At 38.9% G+C, this 20,006-nt stretch overlaps 2 protein-coding genes and 1 pseudogene across 5 annotated transcripts; all 3 read left to right on the plus strand.

Moving 5' to 3' along the window:
* Positions 1-107: 107 nt before the first annotated feature.
* On the plus strand, positions 108-1,375 carry LOC146480920 (uncharacterized). Its single transcript, XM_085108552.1, has one exon. The coding sequence runs from the start codon at positions 236-238 to the stop codon at positions 1,241-1,243; it is 1,008 nt and encodes a 335-aa protein (XP_084964678.1). The 5' UTR covers positions 108-235; the 3' UTR covers positions 1,244-1,375.
* Positions 1,376-8,134: 6,759 nt separating this feature from the next.
* Positions 8,135-13,553, plus strand: LOC146480921 (uncharacterized). Of its 4 annotated transcripts, XM_085108555.1 has the most exons (4): positions 8,135-8,459; positions 10,128-10,182; positions 11,546-11,798; positions 13,002-13,553. In XM_085108555.1, exons 3-4 carry the CDS (start codon positions 11,570-11,572, stop codon positions 13,088-13,090), a joined length of 318 nt encoding a protein of 105 aa, XP_084964681.1. In that variant the 5' UTR covers positions 8,135-8,459; positions 10,128-10,182; positions 11,546-11,569; the 3' UTR covers positions 13,091-13,553. The 4 variants fall into 4 exon arrangements, with proteins under 4 accessions (XP_084964681.1, XP_084964683.1, XP_084964680.1 ...); XM_085108557.1 differs by lacking the exon at positions 10,128-10,182; XM_085108554.1 differs by lacking the exon at positions 8,135-8,459 and having other exon boundaries at positions 9,019-10,182.
* A 436-nt stretch (positions 13,554-13,989) lies between these two features.
* On the plus strand, positions 13,990-17,703 carry LOC146480922 (BTB/POZ domain-containing protein 6-like; annotated as a pseudogene).
* The last annotated feature ends 2,303 nt before the right edge of the window (positions 17,704-20,006 follow it).

Below are 20,006 nucleotides of genomic sequence, written 5' to 3' on the forward strand. Positions count from 1 at the left end.
CAGGATAATGCAAGCGAGAAAAAATCCCTTTAAGACGTTCACATTCCTGATGGAAAAAATGCCAATTCGAAGAGAGTTTGAACGCCCGGTTTAACATTGTTTTCAAAATTGGTTCAACAAGCAATACGACCTTAACATCACAAAAACCAACCTTATAGAGTTGTTAGAGGTTGCTACAAAGAATCAGCTTTTTCAATTTGAAGGAAATCTGTACGAACAAGTGGACGGAGTTGCTATGGGCTCTCCACTTGGGCCACTCATGGCAAATGCATTTATGTGCAATATCGAAGAACAATTGACAAACCAAAACAAGATGCCCGCTTTCTATAAACGCTATGTCGATGACACTCTCAGCAAAATGCCCGATGTTTCATCTGCCTCTGAGTTCTTGTCGACACTGAATGAAATCCACCCCTCAGTCAGTTTCACAATGGAACTCGAAGACAACGGCAAACTTCCCTTTCTTGGAATGGTGATTATCAGAAATGGCCCCCGACTAGACACGAAGGTCTACAGGAAACCAACCGATACTGGGCTTTTACTGCACTACCAAAGCCATGTTGACATGAAATACAAACATTCTCTGCTGAAAACAATGTTAAACCGGGCGTTCAAACTCTCTTCGAATTGGCATTTTTTCCATCAGGAATGTGAACGTCTTAAAGGGATTTTTTCTCGCTTGCATTATCCTGAAACCGTCGTAGAGAACACCATCACACATTTTATTGAAACGAAAGTTACTGAGAATGCATGTCCTGAACAACGGGTATCCGACGAACGAGCTCTCGTCAGAATCGTCCTACCTTTCAAAGACCAGAAATCGGCGAACGCGGTAAGATACCAACTCAATGATCTCAGCCGAAAGATCGATGCTGATGTCCATCCTGTCTACACAAGTCAGAAGATTAAGAGCAAAATCAAACCAAAGGAACATAAACCTCCCATTGTGAATCAACAAAACGTTGTTTATTATTTCAAATGTGGTCTGTGCGATGCAGACTATGTTGGCTTCACGAGTCGACACTTGCATCAACGTGTGGAGGAACACAAACGATCTGCAATTGGCAATCATGTAAAGGACGAGCATGGACAGGATCCAGAGACCATTAAAAGCAACTTCAGAATCCTGAGAAAGTGTCAGAGCAAACTCGACTGCTTGATCTTCGAGATGTTGTTTATTCGCGACCTAAAGCCGAAACTGAACAAACAATGCGACTCGATCCGCGCGAAGTTATTTGTTTAATTATTTCACTTTTAAATACCTTTTAAATACCTTTTATCGTTTTTAGCGTTCCTTTGTATTTATCATTCACGCTATTATTTTTGATATTGTTTAGATGTGAATATCTTAGAGCTTTTTAAGTCAGCATCTCATTAGTTTTTTTCACAATTGTATATAAACACATATTTTACTTCTCATTTTGAACTTGAAAATGACCGTCGGACGGTCGAAACGTCGTTCTCTTTTAACGTTAACTTTTATAGTTAAATTAGTTAATTGTTGTCCTTTTTCATTAGAAATTCGAAAATAAGAAACAAACAGATAAAATGACTATATAAATTGATGAATAAATTATATACTTAAATAACTATATTTAACTAGAAAGAAATTTTAAATGAATAGTAAGCATTAAATACTTTTGCAAGAATGACCGCAGGTACCCTTCTTTTCTTCGTTCAATTCGCAGAAATTTATAAACATACTTGTAAGAGAGAGAGAGATAGAATCGCGTTTACGACAACCTGCATACGCGAGATTCGCGTTTATGTTGTCTTAGAAATAAAATAAGTACGTGGATTATAACAGTGCAAAATAATTCTTACCTTTGATACTAACCTGAAACAAAACAATTGCGCTGAGAAATTGAAAACAGCGAGCGGCAAGTATAGGATAAACATGATCACGTGGTCATTTCTGTCGTTTGCGATCAAGGTTATTCTAAACTTCTCCTGTTAGTGTTGTGTTATCCAAAGAACCATGCAGGAAGCGGTTAACATGATAATAGCTAGCGCTTCTAGCTATAGTCAAAATTTCTCACTCAATCACCTAAATATACATTCATACTTTGGCAGTCTCTCGTTCAATTATTTGTTCACATCATTCATCTTTTTTTTCCGACGTGGAGCTGAACAGTTTACTGTAGTTGAGAACAGTTTTAGGAACATCGTTTGAATTTCAATTTAGGGAATTAATCTAGTAACCCACAAATAAAAGGAAGATATGGATACGATTCTTTTGCACGCGTATGTAGTTTACTTTTGAGATCGACAAGGAAAAAACTCAAATTTTAAAACGGAAACGCAAATGAAAGCGCAAGTACGTGTAAACATTAAAAACATAAATGCAAGCACAAAAAAGGAACATTTCCCTTTTTTCTCTTGACTGTGCTCCCATTTGCATGTCTCATGTTTTTACATCGCTTTATGGTCCTCAAAATGTTAAAATATTAGCTAAGTTGTATTCGCTGTCGCTAAATTGTTCATCCGCTGTCGCTAAATTGTACATTCGCGGTCGCTAATACTCATTCGCTGTTGCCAAAACTTATTTGCCATCGCTAAATTTCATTCGCTTTCACTAAATTACATTCGCTGTCGCCAAAACTCATTTGCTATTGCTAAAACTCATTTGCTATCGCTAAATTCCATTCGCTGTCGCTAATACACATTCGCTAGTTTAAGACAATTAACCAAATTTGCATACGCTGAAAATCCATTCGCTATTTAAAAATAAGGGACGGACCATTAGAAAAAACCGGAGAGGGGGTGACAATTCCCAAAATAAAAAAGTCAGACAGAGGGAAAAAAATTCATGCAGACAAGTGGGTTTCCAAAAAAAAAATTCATGCACCAAAAATCCCCCCCCCCACCCCCTCCGGTTTAATCTAATGGTCCGTCCCTAATTCGCTGTTGCAAATCTAGTCCATTTCATGCGCCAAAAAATACTCAGGGTGGCCCCCATATAGGCCACGGAGTTCGTTACCAGACCGTCCTGGTATAACAGCCTGTGCGAAGATGGCGACCCGAAGGCTTTTGACGTCGGTCTTGCTGCTCGGATGTGTTTTGTCATTGTGTTTACAAAGTGAAGCGGTTCCTCCAGGGTTTTTTAATTTTCTTGCATCCGTTGAAGAATTACTGTGTGACAGTGAACGCCGCGGACTGGTGAATACGAATAGTCCTGCTGTGGTGGAAAGCTTCGCCAGCCGATTGCAGTGTGCAGTCGATACAACACGTCAACTTCTTCAGCGAGTTGACAATGATGCAACAGCAAGAGATTTATCAACACTCTATCAGGAATTACTTGCTATTTCAGAGAGATGGGAAAACCGAGGACGACACATCAGTTACTGCTGTTCAGTTATGAGTATCAGAAACTGCAGAGGGACTTCATCATCAGACACAGAATATAGGAGTCCAGTAAGATCAGACCTAGAATAGATGTAAACGTTGAACGATTTGAATGCCTCCGGAGCCTGGGATTCACTTGGGCTATTATTGCAGTTATGCTCTGTTTGTCGAGAACAACAATTTGGCTATATGTCAACAGCATAGTATTTGCAACCAACGATACACGGACATAAGTGACGCCGATTTAGATGCGGTTAATACACGACCTGGTAACCTCCTGTCTGTTACGGGACATTTTTCAGTAAAAATAGATTTCACTCAGTTTAGGAAATATCGGAGCGTTGGCAGCCATCAAGTAAAACCCATAAGTGTTGAACACCTGTTGTACTTTCGAATTAGAAATGAGCTTCAGTTTGTAAAGGCGCAAAAGTAATTTTAGAATTTCCTCCATTTTCTAAGCTTACGCAAGTGAAATTGAGTTGTCGAAATACTATTGGTTACGGGTCTTATATGACAAATATTCTTCAGTAAAAGCTTTTGAGTTTTGCCTGTAAGAGAATGAGTCAAATCTACAATAAAGGCTATGTTCCCGTGAAGAAGATCTGGTCCACTTGATGTAAAAGATCCCGGTAGGTAGCAGGGCACCTCTTGCTTTAGTCGCTTAGCCACTGAGCTAAAATGCCCCAAAAGCCCCTGTTACATATCGAAACTCTGGTCTTACCATACTTCTCGGGCACGTGAGGAGGCTAGGCATACGTGCTCAGCGCGAAAGGGTCCGTTTGTCAATGATTCGTTTTGACCCTATAAATGTGTCAATGAGAAGAATGAGGGAGCTACGTCGTCGCACTTACAGTGTTCCAGGTCCGAATGCATTGTGGCATATTGATGGACATCATAGCTTAATTCGTTGGAGAATGGAATACATGGAGCCATTGATGGTTATTCGCGACTTATATCGTATATGCGTTCCAATACGAACAACCGAGCTAGCACTGTTCTGACACTGTTCCTGTCTGCGACTGCTCGCTATGGCATCCCATCACGAGTTCAGTCAGACAGAAGAGGCGAAAACATCGAGGTTGCGAGATATATAATAAACTCACGTGGGCTCAACCGAGGAAGTCATATTGCTGGTCTGATAACCAACGAATGAAAAGGCTTTGGCGAGAAGTATCTGTTCGTGTTTTACAGCTTTATTATTCCATATTCTATTTCCTTGAGGACAACGGTGAGCTGGACTGCCTATCCGATATAGATTTATTTTCACTGCATTATGTTTTTGTCCCCATCATTAACAGGGCCTTAGATGAATTTGTGGAAGCGTACAATCACCACAGTCTCTGTACTGAACGCAGGTGGACACCTTTAATGATATGGACCAATGGAATTATTTCACCAGCACATGCAACTGATACCGCAGTGCAAGATTTTGTTAACAATAATATGGAGTTCTAAGGAGTTAACCGCGATGCCGGGCCCAGAATCCAACGAACTCGACCAGGGATACATACAGATACCAAATACAGATGTAAATCTTAGTCAGGAAGACCTTCAAAAGTTGAGCCTACAGGATTCTCTTCAACTGAGCCGAACTATGGTATCGATGTTTTCCTTCGTGTACGTCCTCTAGTCCGGAGGATGGGCAGCCCGGAAACTCAACAAGAAATTGGAATCTAGATTGTTGATGCTTACGGTGTGCAGCTATACAAACCATGAAACCCTGGATCTTTTTTTAACCAATCACCCCAATCAGAAACGAGCTGAAAAATCAAATGGCTTCAAAATTTACTTGTGGTCCATGCCTTAATTTCCTGCAATGAAACCTCGCTGCATTGGCCTGAATGTATTTTCCCGCCTCGACGAAGCACGATGGTGCCATGAACGAAACTTTGAGTTCATGTGCACGCTTTTGAATGCAAATCTGCGGTTAGCGGCTTTCCACAAACTTTCCCGTGTGGGAACACCCTGAGTTAAGGTTACCCTATACCTTCAGAGGTGTCTTCAGAGGTGTCTCACGTCCAAGCGATGTAGCGCGTCCGGTTTTAACTGTAGATACCTAAACCCTTGTATCAAATTAAAGCTTATAGAGCTGGCTATCAAACTGAACCAAGAAATAAAATAAATTGTCGAATTTTTAGCACTGTTTTCTTGACTCAATTTTTTTACTTGGAGGAGCCACTTCAAAGAGCTAAAACTCAAAAGGAATTTGTTTGTTTGCCTTCAAATTTGGACAGTAGCTAGTTTAACATATAAACAACAAAAACGTGTCTGCGAATTTTTTCTTTCGAAAATTTTTTTCTCAGAGAGCAATTTTTGCATGATCACTTCACATTTTTTTCATCCTATTTCGAAAATGCTCTATAACTTTTCATTGCGATTGAATATGGCAAAACGCAGACGGGTTTTTTTAGCGCTTTAGGTCCGGAAAATGAGGAGCAAATTAATAAATTCGCGAAAAACAAAATTCGCTTTGACTTGTAGCTTTAAAAAGGTGATTCGGACGCTCGCATTGAGAGGTCGTGAAAATATCGACAATTCATTTTTTTTTCATAATTCTTGGCATAGTTTGATAGCCAGCTCTATAAGCTTTAATTTGATATAGGGGTTTAGGTATCTACAGTTTAAACTGGACGCGCTATATCGCTTAAACGCGAGACACCTCTGAAGGTATAGGGTAACCTTAATTTTTAGCGCATGAAATGGAAACGCTCAGCGACAACAAATGAATTTTAGCGACAGCGAATCGAAGTTGGAATTTTGCAACAGCAAAGTCAACGTAGCAGTCGTGAATATAGTTAAACGACAGAAAATTATTTTTAAATAGCGAATGGATTTTCAGCGTATGCAAATTTGGTTAATTGTCTTAAACTAGCGACAGCGAATGGAATTTAGCGATAGCAAATGAGTTTTAGCAATAGCAAATGACTTTTGGCGACAGCGAATGAAATTTAGCGATAGCGAATGAATATTAGCAACAGCGAATAAGTATTAGCTACAGCGAATGTAATTTAGCGAATGCGAATGAAATTTAGCAATAGCGAATGAGTTTTGGCAACAGCGAATGAGTTTTGGCGACAGTGAATAAGAATTAGCGACAGCGAATGTAATTTAGCGACAGCGAATACAACTTAGCGAATATTGAAACATTTGGACGACCAGTTAGTGAAGCGCGACTTCTTCGCCGAGGACCACGCCATTTGCGCATGCGTGCATGCTATTCCATCCGTTAGTGTCTCCATGTACGTTACGTACAAACGCTTGCGTTTACTTTTGCATTTGCATTTGCATCCATGTGTGAACCAAAATAAAGCGGTAAACGTCAGACAAGAAACTTTGGGAGGATTTTATTCTTGGCAGATTTTAGAGACGCTTTCTTTGCTTTTTAGCTTTTTTTTTTTTATTCGGGCGTTAAACACTCTGAGACGATACAACTTATAAAGAATGTTAAATTTATTGAACACAATTCTGTTAAGACATTTGTTTAGGTTGCGAACACTGGGTTGGGAAACTTTTAAATTGCTAAATGATTGAGTCTTTTATCTATTCATTGGCCCTGTTAAACTGAAGCTGTATCAGCTTTTCCAACTTTTATTTTGGTTCATAATCTGACCGTCTTGAATTGTTATTATACAGACGCACAAACCTTTATACAATTTTCAATTGGTCAAAAACATCACAGCATTGTTTTACCAATTTCAAGTTTTTTTGAAAAAGCAATTTCAGCCAAAGAGAGCGGGTCTTATTTAAAAGTAATTCAATTAAACCCGTAATGCCCACGCTTCAAGTAATTTGAAGTCGCGAAAACAAGACTATAGCTAATTGCGCTGATTTAATGTTTTTTTGATGTTTTGGTGCAAATGGGCATGAGATTGCAATAGGATTAAAATGATGAATTTAGGGAAAAATACCTCATGACCATTGCCAAAGTTAGTCAGATTCCGTTATTTCATATTTTTACCCATTTAGCTAGACTTAAACGCCGCAAAATCGAAACAGTCACACTTTCGCGTGAACAAGAAATGATGCGAGTCATTTCGACAACATAACTGGCGCTTTTAATTTCAAAATTTGCAAACTTAACATACTGGCTTATCCTTTGAAAACGTTGTTGGATTTATTTCTTTTTATCTTTAGCGAACAAACGTTAGTCATAAATTGTCGTATATCTAACAATCGATCGCCAATTCGAGGACTGAGTGAAATTAGTTCCCGTCATGAACTGCAACACAGGCAGTGCACTACCATGACCGCCCCGTTCTTAGAACGAGATTTAATGCACGCTTCGGAACTTAACCTCCTCTAGCCTCGCAAGTATTCGACCTTTTGCTGAATTCCTTCCTTCCTTCCCCTAGGAAAAAAAAAGCAATTGCAGTTGAATTTAACTGAATGGGAAAGAAGACTCCTAGAATATTAAAAGAAAGCACAACCAATATTCTTCATTCAGGGTTTTTATCATGTTTATGGTCAGATATCCACCTAGCACATCATTGGAAAAACAAACACGATATATACATTTTCTACAGCAAAACCAAGCTCAGAACGAAGATAAAAATATAAATATATCGTTTATTGTTTGACTAAGCTCATTTAGCAATATCACTAAACACGTTCTCGAAACAAGGAATATTCAAATTTTTCCAAGACACTTGTCTATTGTTACTCGTCTCTCTGCTCGCTGACAGCTCGTTAGCTGTCAGCGAGCTTTTTTTAAGTTGACGGAGGTTTTGTTCTATTTTTACCCTGCTATTGTTCCATAAACGTTTACATACCGACTAGTCAAACAAAATCAATTTTTTTAGCATTAATGACAAGCATTTTTAATTGACACCTCGCCACTTCCATCAAAAATATTGCTTCAATTTCTGGCAGTAGTGCTGCGATGTTACGTTAATATTGCCCTCGAGTTATTCTTGTATACAACCAAACCTTTTTCGCTGGCCGTTTCGATTTGATCGTACTTACAAGAACATCTGCCGATTGAAATTGATAGTCATTAAGAGAGGAACTTCAACGGACATTTATCACCTACCCAACTAAGCTTAAACGCGGCAATAATCAAGGGCAAACATTGAACTTCTGTGTCGTGCGAGAAAACGCGCTAAGCCTCGATTGAGGTAAGGAAACTAAAATAACCACAAAGTTAATGTTTCGTTGTACAAAATTTTTATAATAATTTAAGTCTAATTAATACATGCATGTAAATTTGAGGATATTCCGTCCCACCATATTTATCGCCCTAAATGCTAAACGACTACGTTTATTTATTTTTGAGGGAAAATATTATGCTGTGGTGGAATACATGAGGTTATCAGCGGAATCGATAAAGAATACGAAAGTTATGTTGCGCTTTATTTGATTATAAGGATTATATACTGAAAATAATCGTTAAAAATATTATATTTTCCTTTCAGTAAATAATAAAAAACAGGACTTATGAATATTAATCTATTCCAACACTGCACTTTTTTTGCACATTGATGAATGATATCTTGTAAACTTTACATTTGATTATTAATCAGCTATGCGATATATTTATTTATTTTTCAAATTTATGTTACAAGCACGTTTTTACGAGGGTTTTGAAGGAGGTAAGTAAGTTCCATTTTACAAGCTGAAAATTTACCATTAAATTTCTCTTGATCCGATTCGTCACCTCTATTTTACAAAACATAAAGAGACGAGCTTCCTCCGATGCCAGTACAGGCCCTCTCCAACGGACTTGTTACGTGAGTTGCAAATTGACTTATCGACTTCCACTACCTTGTCCATTCCAAAAATAAAATAATAAAAGAAAATAACAAATCTTTCGGGTTCTTAGACCTACATCTGGCGCCACTTTAATCACCTCCTTGATTTCCTCGTTGCCAGCGTAGTTGATCGAGCTCCCGCTAGTTTAGCCAGCTTATCACCCCTTACTACTAATTTCAAGGGGAGGTGGTTAACTATCCCCCAAAAGGTTGTTGAGTAGATTGCAAGATCAGAGATCAGGTGCGCTTTCCATTTATCGGAAAACTAGAAAATTTTGGATGGAAAATCGACGGAATGGTACGCGTTGTTCCACTTGGAACATTTCTGAAATGATGGGCTCTCGGTCGGTGAACTGAGTGATGCACTTTTAGTGTTCCTTCTGGGATTTCCAATGGATGCTGATACAGTTTTCACGTTACCAATCTTTTGTTGAGACTAGGTGAATCATTTCATATCTATGCGAAAAATTTCCAGCCGGTTGGCTTGCGAAAAATGGTAAGCGCCCTAGTTTCTTTATCGCTATCGTTAACAAGTACTAACATACCTGATAAATTTTGTAACTTTGCCAACTCTTGTTTGCCAAGATGCGAGTGCAAACCTTCAGCTTGACCTGTGGATGCGCCTTAATGCATCAGTAAATTCCAGCAACGCAGTGCCCCTCCCCCCGGGGGGGGAGCAACGGCGGGGCATTTGCTCACGTTGTCAGTCCCGGGGTGGGGCATTCGCAATTTTATCACGGCCCAGGGGTGGGGCGTTTGCGTACCCCGGGGCGACACCCAGGCATTTGACACACGTGGTTTCCAAACCGTGCGTATACGTGATGGAGTTATGGGCTCTGGTGGAATTGGCTGAGGCATAACGGTAGTGACGAAAGTAACGTCCCGTGAAAACCCCGACTTGAAAACATCCCTTTGGGATAATAACCGACATTTTGAGACTTGGATATTCGCCAAAGATTGGCAAAACCTCTACCAGGACAGACAATAATCTACCGGGGAGGGTGATTTGAAAAACATTTTATGATTTCATTTCAGTTAACTTTTCCAAAGAGATATAAAGGAACAACGAGAATCGGGTACACGGCTCCAGGTAAAGAATTAACTAGGATGTCGAGAAACCTCACCCAGGAAAATAACATTCTTCTGATCAGCAAGCTGAATAAAATTGACCAGAAATATTTTTAGACTCTTCTTAGGCCAAGGGAGGATAAAATTTCGCCAGGGAGAACAAAATAAACGATAAGGTCGGGTTTCACCAAGTCTATTACAGAGAGATGCTGGAAATACAAATTCAGGCAATTTGCCTTCGTGATTATTCCAGTTAAGGACAATGCCTATTTTGTTACTGCGAGTACGTTCTGCGCATCTCGAGATACTCGGATTTCCTATAGGTGGTGCCTACTAATACAGAGACATTTTTGCGCGGTTAAAAACTATGTGGAGAAAGCAGCAAAACTAAGCAAGTGTTTTTGGTATCCAAAAAGAAAATTGGGAGTAACCATGCATTTTTCAGAGATAATAAAGCTTCAATTTGGAAAAAACGCCATATATTGCTTTATATTTTACTGTTTTTTTAGAATAATTGTTGCTTAATTATCTCTGGAAAAATTGCGTGGTTACCCCCAATTTTCTTTTTGGAGACCTGCTTTCTTCGCATAGTCATAAACTGCGCAAAAACACTTCTTTATTAGTAGGCACCGTCTTTAATTCGTTTTGTATACCGAACTATCTAACAACCGAACTGCCCTGAAGAGCGTCACCTAAAACTTTGAATTTGTTCATTTTACGTCGGATAACATGAAAGAATATCACCAAAAATTATAATGCACGTACAGAGCTACTGGTCTTCTCAAAAAACATTTTATTGACGTTCTTGTTGCCCATTAAACGAGGGTCTCAATAGAGTGGAAAAATTTCCAGTTGATGGGTAATATTTTGGTTTTTGTACGGCTAACGGTTAATTTCTCTCCTTTACGGTCTGTAGGTCTCTTACAACCTTTCTCGGATGAAAACAGGCTAAACATCAGTCACTAGACAAGACGACAAAAAATCCTAACAAGCGATCTTGACAATCCCTAATATGCAAATTGTGGATAGAAAGTTTTTTGCAATTAATTTTTTTACGATTAACAATTAAACTTCTCTATTTTTTTTTACGCTAAACGACTAAATTTTTGGTCATTTTATGACAAACAATAAACCCCATTTTTAATTGACCCTTTAATTTAATTTCTTGCGTCGTGTCCCCTCCCCACCCCACCTCCTCCTTTCCATTGACATCTGATTCAAATCCTTAAATGGTCACTTATCATCGAGTGGGACTGACTTGGAGTCATTCAGAAGGAAAAAACACATGCACAATTTTGTTCATCTTCCTTTTTCTTACGAGTTGTTAATCAATTGCCTACAAAATGAGCTTTAGTCAACTGTTTACTTTCCCATGTCTCACGCAGCTGAATCTCAGAACATCTTCTCAAATGTCTTTCGATGGAGACGTATCCCGGCTGGCTCCTCAGTCGCGCATTACTCGTTCCCATTCCCTCAAACCACAAAGTCAGCCCATTGTCTTCAAGCAGCGTTCAAAACGCACCATGAGTCTGCCATCCAAGCCTGTGTTGCTGCCGCTGATCAATGTCCAACGTTGCTATGAAAACTGGAGTGACAACAGCGAAGATGACGAAGGTGATGGAAATGAGATAGAAATGGGTAAGTTTCATTATTGATTCGTTAGCTAATACTTAAGGTAACTAAATATAAAATAAAATACAAAAAAAATTAATAAATAAATAAAAAAAGTAACTGAAGTCTTTGCTTATTTTAAACTATTCATACAGTAGAAGTAATCATTCCGGAGAGAAGTTTATCCCTCGATTCGAAGCACGAGGAAAGAAATGAAGTTAATTGTCTAATGAGTGTTCATAAAATAGTCAGTTGAGTGCGATATTAAAGTTTCTTTCGCTAATAATCGTGGAAATGGAAGGCTAGGTTCGTATCTTTCTGTTTCAATCAAAAGCTTGTGGCTGCTTATTCTTAGTTTCACTAATGCTTTTCCAGAAGCGTTTTTCCTTGTGAGATCTAGGTAAGCAGAGGGGCCATAAGTTTTTTTGATTGTGTAATAAAAGTTGAGTTTTTGTGAGTGTTGAAGGGTTAGGTGCCACTCACTCCTCCCCCAGAATATGTGGATCCACTACTGCTTGCCTCGGTCTTGGTTGGCATGACTGTTATGTACTGTGGCGCTTTCCACTTATCCAAAATTTTCGGTTCAACCGGTTGAACTTTTGATGGAACGTGCGGATCTGACGGAAATTTGCCTTAACAAACGGTTGACCTTTGGAGGCACTTCACTTTCTCCATTCCTAGCAGTCAAAACGGAAGAGTTTCACAACATTTCCATTTCCAGTTTAATTTGTTGTCTTCTCGTATCATCACGTAAGATTCTTGATGTACCGAATGAGACTGAAAGTTGGACCGAAGGAAAAATCTTATTCATTTTCATGGAAAAAGGTCTGCGAAATTTCCCACTGAAAGTTAAGGCTAAATCCCCTCAATGGAAAGCGTCCTGATGTCCTATACTGAATTATAGACTAGATTATATTGTGACATTGAGCAAGGGGCTTTGCTTCTAACGAAAACTAGTGCTGCCTCAGATGAAATATTGAACTCGGAAGTGAAGTTGTATCAACCGAGTTGTTGAGGTAAATTAGTCACCTTAACGTCATTCAAAAGGGACTTTTCAATCAGTAGCCTGAACTATTGCTCCGAGCTACAAAATTAACTCTAAAAAAGAGCTAAAGCTCACCGCAAAGCTAGTTTTTGAATCTGTGTACGGTGCCCAATTTATCCAATCAAGTCAGTTGATACAACCGAAGTTACAATTAGTAACAAGATTCATTGTTGTCTTGATTTCAGCGTGGTACACACCAGTCATTGGATTGTCCTGTAGTCTTGTGATGTATTTCTGGTCATGCCTACTGGCATACTATGTAAGGACAAATTGATAAGACATTTGATAATATATTTTATGTTGTCCCTGCAAATGAAACTACAGAATTCTGTGTAAAATTTGTTATTTATTTACAAATTCAGTTCTTTCTTTGACGTCTACAAGCAGATTTACAACGTTATATAAAGTTCCCCAAGCGAATTCATTAAGTTGCGCCATAGATTTCCCCACGTACATTTTAACGGGAAAAACTGGTCTACACAGTACGGATCCAAAGTGGCCGTATGCTGGAAGTAAAACGGCCATTTCTCATCGGCAGTGGATAATCAACGCAGGGCTAACTTAGGGAATTTTCCGATCGCAGGTAAACCGAAATGGACAATTCTCTGGTTTTTCCATTTAACGAAAAATTAGTATTAATTCTTAGGGTGGACAAAGCTTCTCTAAGCTCTTCAGCCTGGGTATGTGTCTTTCCTTCCCACAAAAAAAAAAAAAAGAAAGAAAATTAATAATAATAATAATAATAATAATAATAATAATAATAATAATAATAATAATAATAATAATAATAATAATAATAATCAGATAAGGAGAGAATTAGGGCCCCCAGTTTTGGGCATTGATATGCTTCGAGTCAACTTAGAATATACGCGACTTCTGCTGAAAACAAATTGTGTTCACAACTAATTTCTTCACCGCAACGCCAAAAAAAAAAAATGAAGCTGTACAGGCACTGGAGCCAGCTACATTCTTCACAAAATTAACATCTTTTAATTTGGTAGCGATAAATGTTAAGTTTGTTTTAAATTTAGATTAATTAAAATTTCTGAGGTCCACCCGTTACTTAAGGAAGTAGACTCCCTTGATTGCAAACAATAACCGCCCAGTATCACTACTCCCAGTAGCGTGGAAGGTTTCGGCAAACGAGTAGCTCTCAATCAATTGACTACGTACATGACCAATAAAGAGAGGCTGACGGCGGAGCATCAGAGTGGCAACAAGAAGCTGCACTCATGTAAAACGCTCAATGTTATGATGACGGATAAGGCACTTGACGCGATAACCGGAACAAAAGACACTTGTAGTCCTTCTAGACTTGTCAAAGGCGTTTGACAGTCTAGACCACTGAAGAGGTTGGTTGTACTGCTCTGAAATGGTTTGGAAGCTATTTGTCAGGATGGGCCCTGAGGCCTCAAGCCTGGGTGCTATTTCTCATGGTGTACCACAGGCTTCCATCCTAGGTCCTGTCCTATTTATCATCTACATTAACGACGTCCTTCCCAATATCCCGACATTTGGTTACTCTGGAATCGTACGTTGATGATTCAAAACTGTATTTGTCATTTCCTGTCAAAGATACTTGGAGTGTGGTCCAGCAAATAAATGATGATTTATTGAAGATTGCGTCTTGGTGCTGCTACGTACTGATAGTCTTTTGATCAACCGAGACAAGACCAAGTTGTTGGTGCTGGGTACCTGCAGACTTTCACGTCACTCTACTTTGAAAGGAAGTTACTACAGCCTCCCCTGGCCTGCACGAGACCTGGGACTTCAAGTAGACTCTTTCCTTAGCTTTGATGAACATATTACTAACACTGTTCACCATGTTTACGTAGTTTATGTCAGATAAATAGGGTGAGGAATCTTCTCGGCACCAGGGCATTGGGGAATGTTATAAACGCGCTGGTATTTAGCAAATTAAACTACGGTTCTCCAGTATGGCCCTAGCACATCTAAGAAAATATCTCAAATCTGCAAAAAATCCAGAATTTCGCTGGAAGAATAATCACTGATGTAATTAACTAGGTGCTAGCCCTTTCACACACTTAAACGCAAGAACGCCTACCATATACGTCAAATAATAACTTACAGGGAGCCTGCGTAACTCCTGAAGAACCGGTGTTATATTGCTGTGTACGATGGGCGATCTTACGTTTAAGTGTGTGAAAGGGCTAGCACCTAGCCTCGTTAATTTAGTGATCGTCTTGTGACAAGATCTACTGTTTACGATCGCAACACAAGAAATAAGGACTATCTTAATATTCCATCTTATCAATCGGCCACAGGTCAAAGAATTTTTCTATATAGAGCAATTAAACTCTGGAACTCATAGCCACGTGTGATCACTGCTGGAGACAGCATGCGTACTTTCTAAAAGAAACTTAGATAATTCCTTTTCGAATCATTTTCTTGTCAGCTAGGAGAGTTACCTAATGATGTTTATATCTATTGTTATGATTTTAACACTAAGATATTTCATTCGATATTTTAAATTTATGAATTATTTTGTATGCTTATGTACGTTGTGTCTGAGGATGGAACCAATCGGATGGAAAAACAAATGATAATAGGGACCAGTTCACGATGTCTGTAAGTACAGGCAAAATGCACGGAAGTGAATCCTTGATCACTGACAAAGCTATCTTGTCATGGCCAGGTGCTTTATTGGGTGAAAAATACATTATAATCCTACGGATTTTGTAAGTAGAGACTGCGTGAAATTGGAGCCGGAGCCTTGGTAGTCTCTGCTGGTGTAGGCAGATTGTAAAATTCAATGAGATGCGTTAAATTGCGTGAAATTGCGTGAAATTGGAGCCGAAGGCTTGGTAGTCTCTGCTGGTGTTGCCAGATTATGAAGTTTAATCAATGATTTGGAAGCATGAGATGCTTTAACTCCAACCGAGACAAAGAAATTATTAAATTCATCTGCAACCTTTTTTAGATCTCTCGTGTAGACTGGATGTGTAATTTCATTGCGCGGCACCAACGCTGTATGTCAATAACGCCAGCCCCAGACGACATTTCGGGGTCCTTATTTCCACAGAGAAATAGCACTGCTGACTGAAAATGTCGTACACTCATTTTCCCGCCATTTTGAGGTTTAAACAAGCCTTTCAATCCGCTTCGATCATCGAGTATTTGGCAAACGTTTGTAAAAAGTCATGGTTTTTTTCAAGAGACATGGAACAATGCTAAAGCAATTATCAGAGAAAGAGGCATTTTAATGTTTAACAACGATTTACTGAGTGATGTAAGCCTTATTGTTCGATCGTCGAGCGACGACAGCGATGCCAAGAAGAGCAAAATGGCGATTCCAGCGCACAAGATTGTGTTGTCGATTTGTAGTCCTGTGTTTTTCGCCATGTTCAATGGGGAGCTATTCGAAAAATCTGACACTATTCACCTTCCAGACTGTGAATACGAGGGAGTGCTGGAAATGTTGCGGTACATGTACAGCGGGGAGGTTGAAATGAAGGAAAGTAACGTGATGCTAGAGTTGAAAGTCGCCAAAAATACATCCTACCTTCGCTTGCTGACGAATGTGTTGACTTCCTTATAAGGAACTTAGATGTGGCCAATGTATTTTGTTTATTGTCATATGCTGAACAATATGATGAGAAATGTCTTGTGGATCGATGCTGGGAACTGATTGATAGAGAAACTGAAGAGGCTGTAAAATCAGAGCGATTCGCCACAATCCAAAGGTCCTTACTTAAAGTTATTGTTAAGAGAGATTCATTGGACATCACAGAGGTCGAGTTAAAAAGCTGTTGATCTGTGTGCTGCAAAGGAATGTGAAAGACAAGGACTAACTGTGGTTGCCAAATGAAAAGAAAGATCCTTGGAGAAGAAATTGTGAAAGGAATACGATTCCCAGCAATGGAAGAGAAGGACTTTGCTAGTGTTGTTCTCGACAGTGATATTCTAACCAAAGAAGAAGTGGCATGTTTGGTGAATAATTTCAATGGTGTGTTGACTGGACCTGTTTATTTTCCAGAAGACAGAAGAATTGGTCCTGTGTATGCATGCATCAGGTTTGAGTATTTTAAGTCTGCGGATGAAGAGGGGGGCTGGAATTACGAATGCACTCACAAATCTGAGTACATTGAATTTTCAGTGGACAAAGATATCATGCTCTGCTGGGATTCACTTATTTGGTAGTAAAGGTAACGACTACTAGATCTATTTGGATATCATGGATTGCCAAACTGACAATTCTTTGATTACTGTGGAAGAAATTTCTTTTTTATCTGTTCCTTTTCCATACAAAGAAGAGGAAATTTATGTCATAGATATTTTATTTAATCCATGTCTTTTGAAAAGAAACAATAGATATGTTGCTGAAACCTTCGTTATGGGTCAAAATTCTTGCTTTGGCACGTCAGGTTCTCGCTCTGTGCAATGCCATGGTGTTACATTTCAATTTAGAAACTCTAAGTTAGAGAAGCCTTGTCATGCAACAGATGTTGAGTGTGGTCAGTTTGCTGAATTTCTTTTCAAACCATTGGGATAATTATGAGCAAGTCCGCAGAGAGTGACAGTAATCAGTGAAATCTCCCATGTACAAAGGCATTTTACTGGTGTGCTTCACATACAGTTAATATAGTTAATTTTTAACATTTTAAGTCCCAGGCTTGGAGGGCCGCCCCTCTCTTTCTATGACACAAGGTAAAGCATACAAAAAATTAATTTGTCTCTAACACCACAATCTAAAATAATTATTATGTATTTCAGTACCTAATACTCTGCATGCCAGTTATCGAACATTGTACCAACTGCATAAAAAGCTCTATAGACCTTATTCACTTCATTGTTTAATTGCCCCATTACAGTTTTAGTATATACCACACAAGTTGAATAACTATCGCCCAAAACATTCCTTTATTTTTGACAGTATACCGACAAATGGTGGGAAATTTTAAAATAACGCGCGCCACGCGGTAAGCGATTTCTTGCTGTGGAAAGTTCCGTCTCGTGCTCTCAGGCGTGAGAAAGATAAGTGACGGAATACGAAGGAGAAGATGGAACTGGATTGGCCGTGTGCTTAGAAAGGACAGGAACGATGATTTTATGGTAGCAATAGGGTGGCAGCCCGAGGGAAAGAGGAAAGTGGGGCGACCTAAAATCACGTGGAGGAGGACAGTGGAAAGAGAGTGCAGACAAGAAAGGTTGACCAGCTGGGCTGAAGCCAGGACTGCAGCAAAAGACAGGACTGGTTGGAAAACGAAAGTTGCAGCCTTATGCGCCTCATGGCGCGGAGAGAACTAACTAACTAACTAAAGTTCCGTCTCGCTTTCTTGCGAACAATTAAATCATTTTGAGGCACTTGCTTAGTTACTGCGGTGTCATTTCTTCAATTTTTGTGTGAAATTCGTCTTGTTTTTGAAACCATGCTTGGAAACATTAGATGTTTCATTATTTAACTTTCAATTTATTTATCTCTCCACATATATACTTGATTTCATTATTTTACTTTCACTTGATAATGACGTTCTGGAAACGTCGAAACGTCGTGCTATGTTTTACCATACTTTATCGCAGATTTTTATAGTCAAATGTTTTAACAAATCCTTACTTATTTGTAATTAAACTGCTCGGCAGTTTTTGTAAACAAGGCATTGTAGTTTCATTTTTTGCCTTAGAATATGAGGTTGAAAGTTATATAACTCACCATTTAATGCCGTCAAATTTATAAATTTTGTTGCCATTTTTGTATTTTTTGTAACAGCTGCCTCGTTTATCTAAATAAATTTCTCTTTGGTTACCGTTGCGAAACGGGAAGCCATCTTGTTTCTCTTTGGCTGCTCGGAGGTAAATAGTACTTGGCTAATCACTCCCGAGCTAGCCAATCAGCACGGGCGAAAAGAACTATTCACTGGTGTAGTATATACTAAAGCAAAAATAATCCCCAAAAAATTAACAATTATTGAAAGAGGTTGAGGAAAATATTGTGATTTGTCAGTGGTGAGTAGATCAATTATTTGCTGCTGCTAGACACTGACATGGCGATCTGCCATTTTCACACACGAGCGTGGTTTCAATTACGCATGAGCAGAATATTATTTGAAGGCGGTTATTTGCAGGTCACATGGTTTACTCTGGGCCAATAAAAAGGGAGAAAAGTGCATCAAATGATAATTATAACTTTTATTTCACAATGGTGCAAATATAACTGATGTAAAATAAAAGTTTAAAAGAACGTAGACTTTCCAGTTTTTACTTTCTCCTGACCCAATTATCTGCCCCTGAGTCTCCAACGATGGTTTTTCATTAATGTGATTCTTGATCTCGCTAGTATCTATATTATTATTAATGCATAAAATTATTATGGCACAGTGCTATGAGCCTCTGGGTACTATTTCTCATGGTGTACCACAGGGTTCCATCCTAGGTCCTATCTACATTAACGACCTTCCGAACATCCCGAAATTTGGTTACTCTGGAATCATACGTTGACGATTCGCAACTGTATTTGCATTTCCTGTCAAAGATACTTGCAGTGTGGTCCAGCAAATTAATGATGATTTATCGAAGATTGCGTCCTGATGCTGCTATAATAGTCTTTAGATCAACGCAGTCAAGACCAAGTTGTTGATGCTGGGAACCCGATAAATGCTACAGAGAGTAACCTGCAGACTTTAACGTCACTCTACTTGAAAAGGAAGTTACTCTAGCTTTCCCTGGCCCGCAAGAGACCTGGGATATCAAGTAGGCTCTACCCTTAGCTTGATGAACATATTACTAACACTGTTTCACCATGTTTAGGTAGTTTATGTCAGATAAATAGGGTGAGACATCTTCTCGGCACCAGGACGTTGGGGAATATTATAAATGCTTTTAAATAGCAAATTATACTACCGTTCTCCAGTATGGTCCTAGCACATCTAAGAAAATATCTCAAAGCTGCAAAAAATCCAGAATTTCGCTGCAAGAATAATTAACAATTATTCCACGAGCGCGCGTTGGATATGAGATGATAGATAGCCAACGAGGCGCGTAGCGCCGAGTTGGCTATAATCATTTCATATCCAACAAGCACGAGTGGAATAATTGTTTTATTAAAAACAATCAAGAAATAATGCTACATTTTGCGGATTTCGCTTTGCAAGAACAATTAGAAGACAATTTAATAGTCTCTATTTCTCGGGCATGGTATAATGGCTCATATACCATGGCCGCTAAGCCAATCA

This window comes from Pavona decussata, unplaced genomic scaffold (assembly GCF_977016875.1).
Source record: "Pavona decussata unplaced genomic scaffold, jaPavDecu1.1 SCAFFOLD_51, whole genome shotgun sequence".
Lineage (NCBI taxonomy): Eukaryota > Metazoa > Cnidaria > Anthozoa > Scleractinia > Agariciidae > Pavona > Pavona decussata.

What these genes read in the sequence shown, in the direction of transcription:
- LOC146480920 (XM_085108552.1), top strand. Translation starts at nt 236, where the DNA reads ATGGGCTCTCCACTTGGGCCACTCATGGCAAATGCATTTATGTGCAAT.
- LOC146480921 (XM_085108553.1), top strand. Translation starts at nt 11,504, where the DNA reads ATGAGCTTTAGTCAACTGTTTACTTTCCCATGTCTCACGCAGCTGAAT. An exon ending in TGGAAATGAGATAGAAATGG is followed by an intron (nt 11,799 to 13,001) that starts GTAAGTTTCATT and finishes TCTTGATTTCAG; the next exon opens with CGTGGTACACACCAGTCATT.